This window comes from Colius striatus, chromosome 18, assembly GCF_028858725.1.
Source record: "Colius striatus isolate bColStr4 chromosome 18, bColStr4.1.hap1, whole genome shotgun sequence".
NCBI classification, from domain to species: domain Eukaryota; kingdom Metazoa; phylum Chordata; class Aves; order Coliiformes; family Coliidae; genus Colius; species Colius striatus.
The window spans coordinates 505,432-514,274 of NC_084776.1; the positions used below are offsets into that span (position 1 = coordinate 505,432).

At 68.8% G+C, this 8,843-nt stretch overlaps 1 protein-coding gene across 3 annotated transcripts; it reads right to left on the minus strand.

Annotated features, from left to right (window-relative positions):
• Positions 1-169: 169 nt before the first annotated feature.
• On the minus strand, positions 170-4,782 carry LOC133627178 (uncharacterized). 3 transcript variants are annotated; one of them, XM_062010939.1, is made up of 7 exons: positions 4,722-4,782; positions 3,146-3,229; positions 2,467-2,555; positions 2,008-2,193; positions 1,663-1,800; positions 1,305-1,497; positions 170-897 (listed from the first exon to the last, which is right to left on the minus strand). In XM_062010939.1, the coding sequence occupies exons 2-7, from the start codon at positions 3,195-3,197 to the stop codon at positions 560-562; spliced, it is 996 nt and encodes a 331-aa protein (XP_061866923.1). In that variant the 5' UTR covers positions 3,198-3,229; positions 4,722-4,782; the 3' UTR covers positions 170-559. The 3 variants fall into 3 exon arrangements, with proteins under 3 accessions (XP_061866923.1, XP_061866922.1, XP_061866921.1); XM_062010938.1 differs by lacking the exon at positions 4,722-4,782 and adding an exon at positions 3,501-3,634; XM_062010937.1 differs by lacking the exon at positions 4,722-4,782 and having other exon boundaries at positions 3,146-3,491.
• Between the last annotated feature and the right edge of the window lie 4,061 nt (positions 4,783-8,843).

Here is an 8,843-nt window from a genome sequence, read left to right on the forward strand (position 1 = left end):
CCAGGGGAGCGAGGGCAGTGCTAAGCCACCAAGCACACACTAGACATGGCTGCTTGAGAGAGAATCTCCTCTTCCAGCATGTCAGCTCAGGGCTGAGCTGCAACGACGTCCCTGCTGCAGTCAGGAGAGGAGCACACTTGGGAGAACACACCTTGCACTCTGCTGCCAGAACATATTTATTGTGTGCCTTGACCCTTCCTCGGGGTCTGTGTCCCCAGAGCTATATCCTCACACACAGTGCATACAGGCCAGGCACAGCATGTGGCTTTTGGGGTGGGGGGTGCTTTCGGGTGCTGTCTGTGGGAGCAGAACATCCATAGAGGACTAGAGAGTGCTGCAAGGATGTGTTTGCTGGATGTGAGGCAGGGCTGCTGCCTCAGAGGGCTCTGCAGGGCAAGTGGGATGGGGTCTCCCGGGAGCTGAGCTTGCTGTGGTCCGCAGCTGCACATGGGGGTGGATGATGTGCTGCAGCCGGCTGAGAACACGCCTGGAGCACACAGTGGCTGGGAGCCCCTTTGCTGCTGCCTGGGAGGACTTGTCCCAGGGGCTGGGAGGATGCTCAGGCTGCCCCGGCACTTGGAGGAGTTGGGTGCAGTCCCCGGTCCAGCTTCTCTTGGCACTTCCTGACCACAAACTCCAACTTCTTCACTGCAAGCTCGGTGTCACGGGCTGAGACGTCACGGTGCCAGACGGCACGCACAGTGTGTGCCGACCAGGGGAAGAGCAGGACGCTGACAGCCTGACCGGTCTCAGCCATCTCCTCCTCACTCACGGCTCGCAGGTGCTCGCAGAGCTCTGTGGGGGTCAGGCAGCCCTCCCTGACACTCACCATCACAATGTTTGTCTCCACTGCAGCGAGGTTGACAGAGCAGAGGGGCGAGTTCAGCTCCTGGATGCCTGGGAGAGGCAGGGGCAGTGGGCTGTGAGCTTCTCAGGAGGCGAGGCGGCAGCACTGCCCAAGCCCTGCCCCAAGTCAAGGAGAAGCCCTTTGCCCGCCCCCCTGCCCAGCACCGGGGTCACTGTGGGCACCGTGGGGACAGGCACAGCACGGTCCCCACACTCCCCCAGCGGCCTCCGCACCCGCTGGAGATGCAGCGTGGCTGCCCGGGGAAGGTGCCCACTCCACTGCTCCCATGGCAGTGCCGGCGGCTTTGGGAGCCGTAAGCTCAGCCCCGCTGAGGCCGTGCCTGCGCCCCACAGTCGGGTAGGATGGGGCCAGCGGTGCAGCAGCACGTGGCAGCCCGGCAGAGCGGCGCTGGGCCGTGGGCGCCCGTTCCCCAGTGTGCCCCAGGGGCCCGAGGTACCTGCAGCAAAGCGCCGGGCGTTGTCGTGGTCCCTGCGCAGGGTCGTCTCCGCGTGCTGGAGCCCGAGGCGGGCAGCAGCCGCCAGAACGCCCGCCTGCCGCATCCCCCCGCCCAGCAGCTTCCGCACGCGCCAGGCCTCGGCCACCAGCTCCCTGCGCCCGGCCAGCACCGCGCCCGCCGGGGCACCCAGGCCCTGCCGAGCACACCGAGGGCTGCCCTGAGCTGCCCCTCCTGGGGACGTCCCCGGGGCTGCCCCAGTCTGCAAGGTGGGCACTCAGCCCGATGCCCCAAAAGATGAGACCCCAGCCTGTGCTGGCCCCATCTGGCCCCCGGGGACCCCCTCCCCACGCGAGCACACCTTGGAGAAGCACAGGGACACGGAGTCACAGTGCTGGGTGATTTGAGCCGGCTCCACGCCCTGGGCCACCGCCGCGTTCATCAGCCGCGCTCCATCCATGTGCACCCGCAGCCCGAAGCGGTCAGCGAGCCCACGGACCTGCAGGGAGGCAGAGGAGCAGCGGGGCTGGGAGGGATGCCCAAGGTGTCCAGCACAAAGTGAATCAGAATCCAAGCTCCTAGTGGTGCTGTGCCCTGGCATCCCCGCAGTACTGTACCCCAGCATCCCCGCAGTGCTGTACCCCAGCATCCCCGTGGTGCTGTGCCTGGGCAGGGCTGGTGCCAGCCGCTGGCCGTGGGCTCTCACCTGCTGCAGGTAGGTGAGGGGCAGTGCCCGGCCGCCTGCCGAGCTGTGTGTGTTCTCCAGACAGATGAGCTCGGGGCGCGGGTGGTACCGGCTGCCGTGGGCCTCGCGGATGCTCAGCTCCAGCTGCTCCAGGTCGAAGGTGCCATCTGGCAGGTCTGGCAGTGCCTGGGAGTGGACGGCAGCCACCTGCACCCAGCACAGGACAGAGAGCAGAGATGGTGGGGGATGGTGGTGCTGCACAGGGGTCCTGATGCTCTGCCCCTCGGTCGCCTCCTCCCCTGCACCGGGTGTGCTCAGTCCCAGGATGTGGCTGGGTTTGATTCGGGTGATGCTGCTGCAGCCCAGCGAGGGATCTGGCGCTGGCTGCCAGGGGAGGGCAGCAGCAAGCCACCCTCCTGCCCCTGCCTGTGCCACCAGTCCCACAGCCCGGGGCCAGAGCCCACCCCCCACGACACCCACCTGCGCGGCCCCGCCGTGCTCATAGAGGTGCAGGTGGGCGTCCCGGCCCAGGAGCAGCTGAGCTCCCCTGCGCTGGCAGTGGCACATCACTGGGAGGGAGAGAGGCCATCAGTGAGGGGTGTCATGCACCCGGTCTGTCCCCAGAGGTGGTCCCCACTGGAGCTGTGGGACAGGGGCTGCCTGCAGCGGCTGGAGGTGGAGGCACAGCTGGAGGGCACGGGCTCCTCTCCCTGGTACAGGCATGTGCCCAGGGCCGGAGTGGCCCTGAGCTCACACAGCTCACAAGAGACCTGTGCTCACACAAAGGCAGGGAAGCGAAACGGGTAAAGGTTAAGAGAGCAGAGGCTGAGCACGGGATAGGGCAGCAGACCCGTGGTGGGGTTTGCTCAGCAGCAGCATGAAGCACGGAGCAGGAATCTGAGCAGGCTTATGTTGCTACAGATTTCAGGTGGAAGGGGCTGAGAAAGGCGTGAGGGCATGCACCTGGGGCCAGAAGAGACATGCTGCCCACAGCTCTCCCCTGTGGCCATGCAGGCAGCTTCCCAGGCAGAAGCAGAGCTCTCCTCAGGGCCTTGGGAGCAGCGGGGCTGTTCTCGCCCTCTGCACCCTCCATGGCATCAGGGCACAAACCTGCCCCAGGGGGTGGTGGGGAAGGGCTGAGTGCAGCCTGGGCACTCACCGGCTATCAGATTCGCCATCGTGGCCGTGGGCACAAACAGAGCCTCCTCCATCCCCAGGGTCGCTGCGGCCAGGCGCTGCAGCTCTGCAGGGGGAGAAGTACGGGGGTCCTGAGGGGAGCTGCTGGCGCTGGGCAGGTGGGGGGGGGGCAGTCGGGAACGACCCAGGTCCTGGCTGCGGCCCCCAGCCCCCTCCCAACCCCACTCAGCCTCGGTGAAGCCCCGCTCGGGGCTCCTCATCCCGCTGTCTCCGGAACGTGGGGGCGCGAAGGCAGGGACCCCACCGGGGGGACAGGGGCAGACCCCCCCGCTTCTGCCAGGCGCGGGACCGCAGAGGGTCCCGTCCTCGCCGCCCACCGTTGACCGCCGGGTCCTCCCCGTAGTCGTCGTCGCCCACGGCGGCGCGGGCCATGGCGCGGCGCATCCCCGCGCACGGGCGCGTCACCGTGTCGCTCCGCAGGTCCACGGCGCGCGGCGCGTTCCCCGCGGGGCGGGGGGGACCCCGCGGCTGCCCCGGCCCCGGCGCGGGGACCCGGCCCCAGCGCCCCGCCCCGCGCGCGCCCCGCGCCGCCAGCATCCCGCGGCCCCGCGCCCGCAACCGGGAGCCCTTGCGGCGGGGCGGGACTGCGCGGCCGGTCCCGGCCCCCGGGGCGGGCGGGGCTGGGAACCGCACCCGCGGCCGGGGCTGCGCGTCCCGCAGGGGCGGCGGGAGGCGAGGCAGCGGCACCGAGCGGGCACCGACGCGCCCTGGGGCCGCCCCCCCGCGCGGCCCCTGCAGACCCCCCGGCCCTCCGTCCCCATGGCTGCTGCCCGTGGCCCCGGCTCTGCCGCGGCCGTCTGTCCCGCGGGGGTCCGCGGTGCTTCCACAGGCCCGTGACAGCGTGTGCTGAACGGTGACAGCCCCCATCGCGCTGGCAGGGACGGCGCGGGGTGACCTTGCTGCCGGGAATCGGCTCCAGCTTCTGGCTGCGTCTGCCCTGGAAACAGCTGACACGGTGCTGCGGCACCGCCGGGCACGTCCCGCCCGGTGCTGCTGTTGGCCGGCAGCAGCCCTGTGGCTGTCTGCCTGCGCTGGGGACGGGGCCCACCGGCATCTGGCTCCTGGCACAAACCTCTGCTGTCTGTGGAGCAGAGGCCGAATGCCCAGTGCAGCAGTGAGACCCTCCACCTTCCGCCCGTCGGGCTCAGACAGCTGGAGGCTGGTGATGCTACCCAGGGCAGACCTGGCCCATGGCCACGAGTCTCTTCTGGGGGAGCCAAAGCTGTGCCCCCCTCGTCCTGCAGGCAGGGAGGGGGAACGGCTCTGCAGAACTTGGCAGCTCCCCTGGCACTTGCAGGGGGAGCTGCGTGGCAGGTGCATTCAGTGTCCCCCTTCCCCTGGGGCCGTGTGCTGCCCAGTCCCTGCCCGCCCGGTGCCGGTGCCAGGCTCCCCGACAGCCCCGGTCCAGCTGCCTGCACCGTGGTCACCACTATGTTGCTGCCTCCTTCTTCCTCCCTCTGCCACGTGGCATCCCATGACTTCAGCTGCCCCCCACCCTCTCCCCATCCAAGACCCCCAGCAGCTGCCCGCGCACCCACCCGTGCACGCGGGGCCTGGTCATCCGCAGCTGCTGCAGCCCGTGCCGTCAGCCCCGCGATGAGTGAGCCATAAACAGTCCTTCATGGGGACGTTTTTCACACACGGGGCCACATGTTAACAGTTTTTCTTTATTTACTGCCTCCATTTCCTCTTTGTTCCAGGAACTTGTCCTCCAACTTCAAGCTGCTCATGATTAGGCAAAAAGGCCTCTAATCTCCCCGATCTGATTTACCGTCACTGAGAGCAGACGCTTCCCGTTACTGGCCCTGGACCTGGGAGCACGGACAGCCGAGCTGTGCTGGCTGCCGAGCTGAGCTGAGCCTCTCCTCCCCAAACCTGCCTTGCTGCACGCGCTGCCTTCCCAGCAGCTTCCTCTTCCAGTAAGCGTTGGGCAGCTCAGCCAGTCACGCCACAGTTGAAGGGCTGAGGGGGAAAATGCAGCCATGGGACCCTGGGCTGAGGACCCCACTGTGTCTGGGGCAGCTGCCCTGGGGCAGGGCATGCTCTGGAGTTGCTTATTCTCCTCCCTCAGCAAGGGCCAGCAGGCTGGAGCATCCCTCAGCCGTGGCCTCCCCAGCCGCTGACCCAGCCGGGGGATGTCCCGGCGGCCATGGGTGCCCCATGGGGCTACTGGGCTGACTGCAGCATTGTGCCTGGTATGGGACAACGCTCGACCTGACCGTGCCCCTCAGCCCCTGCAAGTGCTGGTTTTGCACACCTGAGGGGGCTGGATTGGGACTCTGCACTGTGCAGCTCCTTGCACCAGCCTGGGCATGGCCTGCAGTCTGCAGGGGGCTCCTTTGCTGGGAAGTAGCTGCATCCATTGCAGGATCTTGCAGCGTGGCAGAGCCCCACGTCCTGCCAGCCCCACACCTTTCCTCTGGGGCTTTGGGCTGGGACCTGCTCAGGGGTCTCCCCCTCCACCAACCCCCAGTGACCCCCTTGACCGCACAGGGCCCGGCAGGGCTGTGGTGGGGGCTCAGCGTGGCCAGCTCTGGAGCCTGTGGGAGGGCTCGTGGCCACATGTGGAGCCGGCTGAGCCAAGGCTGCAGGCGTGTGGGCAGTGGAAGGGCAGCACTGGCGCCTGGCGGGTGGCCTAGCAGGGGCTCGGCCAGCGCTGGGGGGCTCGTGGGGGGCTCGCCCAGGCCCACGCTGTCCTGCGGCTCCTGCAGCCACCACCTGCCATTGCCACAGCTCCCGCGGGCGCAGTGGGCTGAGCTCCAGTGCTGCCTCCCTGGGGCTAAAATTAGCAGCGGGGGGGGGAGGGCCTGGCCAGGTCCGCGGGGAGGATCGGGTTTCCCCCCTCCCTGCCACAGGGCTGGCAGCCGCCAGGGCGATTCCCGGAGCCGGCCGGGCTCCCCCTGCCCCTGGCCCCACAGGCAGCCCCCGAGAAGCTGCTGCCGGGCCCTGCCTGGCTGCACCTCCTGGCCCCCAGCCTGGGGGCTGCTCTCACACTCACCTCTGCAGGTGCCTCAGGAGGGGCTGTGGGCTAGGAGAGGAGGCACAGTGTCCGGTACTGGCGTGGCTGTACCTTGCCCGACGCCACTCTAGGGCTGATCCGCTTGGCCCCCAGCACACGTGGCTCCTCTGGGGACAGGGCTGGTGGCCAGTGCTTTGCTCCTGGCAGAGCCATCAGTCCGTGGGCCAGGCGGGGGCTGTGGGCACAGGACTGCTGGTGGCACAGGCCGTGCTCTGAGCGTCTTGTGCCGGGTGCCTGGGGCTACTGCAGTGTCTGGCAGCAACTCTGAAGTGCTCATCATGAGCTCGGGGCTGTTCTCCTGCTAGGCTGCCTCGGGCCTGTGGTCGCGCTGCCTGCGCCGTGGGCTGGCGTAACTCGTCCTTGTGGGCTGGGGCTGGCCGGGCTGGAGGGCCCAACTCCCACCCGGGCCGGAGGGAGCCACCATCAATCATCCCCAGAGGGCCAGGAGCCGCGGAGCCAAGTGATTTCCTACTGTCGGGAACCGCGGAGCGATGCCTGGAAGCGCTGGGTCGCGCTGGGCTCCCGGCTCCGGCTGCCGGGGCCATGGCCGGGCCTCCAGCGTGGTGCCACCGTGGCCAGTGCCAGCCCGTGCTGGGGGTACAGGCTGCACCGGGGGACGGCCGTGCCAGCCCCGGTCCGCTGCTGTGCCGGTATGACGGCAGCCCGGGTGCGCCGGCTCCGCGGGCTGGTGCACACGTGGCACCCAAACCACGCTGAGCCCCGAACAAACCTCGATGGCCCCGCCGGCGGCACCCACTGAGCAGCGCTGCCCCGACCCCCGCGCCGGGGCTGCCCGGAGGGGGCTGCCGGGGCCGGGCAGCGCGGGGCCATCCCCGGCGCCGGTTGTTCCCCGTGGAGGAGCGGCAATGGGGCCCGGTGGGCTGAGCCCCCGCGCCCGGGGCTGCCCGGGGACGTCCGAGCCCCGCGACGGGACCCGCCCCGGGACGAGCCCCGCGCGGAGCGGCCGCAGTCGCAGTCGGAGCCCTCGGCCGCTGCCGGGGCTGCGGAGCCGAGCGACGGGCGCTGGCGGGGGGCGCGGGGCCGCCCGGTGCCCCCGGCCCCAACCTGCCGGGGCTGCGCGGGTGACCCCTCCCTCCGCCGGCAACAACTTTTCCAGTAAAACCACCGCAGAAATCCCGGCTTCCCGACAGACCCGCCCCTCGCCCGACGGGGGGGCGCCGGCCGCCCTTAACCCTTCCCGGCCCGGCCCCGCGCCCGCCCGTCGCCACCCGCGCTGCCCCCGACGGCGGCTCCGAGCCCGGCACCCCGCAGGGCTGCGCTGGGGGCTCCGGCCACCCGCCTCGGGTCAGTGATGCCTCCGTGCTCTGGGGGGCCGGAGTGGTCCCGGGGGGCCGCAGGAGAGCGGTGTTGGTGCAGCCGGAGCCGCCGAGCAGGGGGAAAGGGGGGAGGGGAGTTGACATGGCCCCCGGCCCCGAGAGACCTTTGCACCCACATCCTGCCCAGGCGGGTCCAGCTGCCAGCGGTGCCAGCGGTGCAGTGGGTTTCCCTGCTCAAGGAGGGAGCAGGGGCTTGGCCGTGCTGTGGGGCAGAAGGAGCATCCTGAGGGCCAAGGAGATGGAGAACCCTCTGGGAAAAAAAAAAACCCTTTCTGAGAAGGACCCCAAGGACAGCCCCTGGGGCTGGGGGCAGCCGGGGTGTGGGTCCCCAGTCTGGCCAAGCAGGAGCAGAGCAGCACAGGGCTGGGCAGTGCTGAGAGACACGTCATGGGGCCCACAGCTCCAGCTCCTGCTTGCAGTGAATACCCACAGCTGGGCTCTGCCACGGCTCCAAGGTGGGTGTCCCTGAGTATGTGGAGGGTGGGAGAGGAGACCCCTGCAGGTGGGTGGTGAGGAGGGAGCAAGTCATCTCAGTGAGTGGGACACGGCAGCTCCAGCCGTGCGAGGGCGAATTGGCGCCAGACCCTTGGTACAGACCTGACAGCAAGTGGTGCAGGAGCCCAGGAGATCCCCTCACTCCTGAGCCCTCTGCTGGGAGCAGCTCTCGGAACACCCTGGGATGGCACTGCTGCCCCTGATGGCTTCGGGCTGGGTGGCTGTGCCAGCTCAGTGACCCTTCCCCAGAGCTCTACAGGGCTAATCCTGCTGGGTGAGCAGCACTAGGGCTGACTGGGCACCAGGAGCTGGAGCTGTGTGCTGGGAGCTGTGCCCGGCCATCCGGGCTGTGCCCTGCCTGCCGCCAGCCCTGGCCCCGCCATGGCTGCTGCGCTGGCTGAGCCAGGGCTGAGGTAAGTGCTGTAATTGTTTTCTCTGTGGCCCGAGATGAATAATTGAGAGGTCTTTGAGGAGAATTAATTAGCCCGTTTATTGGCAGTAAATGCTTTTCTCCAGATGATGAAATAGATCCTGAGCCACACACGAGGCAGGCAGATGCAGGTCGCTGAGGCTGCTCTGGAGCTCACCGGTGCCAGGTCTGTGGGCCAGCCATGCCAGTGTCCTGTGCCCGCTGCAGGGACATGCTGGTGCTGGTTCCCACGGCCTCCCAGCAGCCCCACACGTCCAGAGATCACTGCACCCGTGGCCAGTGCACTGTGCAGGGAATCTGGCATGGCTGGGAACAGTGAGCACCAAGTAGCAGCCAGGATCCCACCCCAGCCCTGTGCAGAAGCTCCTTCCAGGCTGCT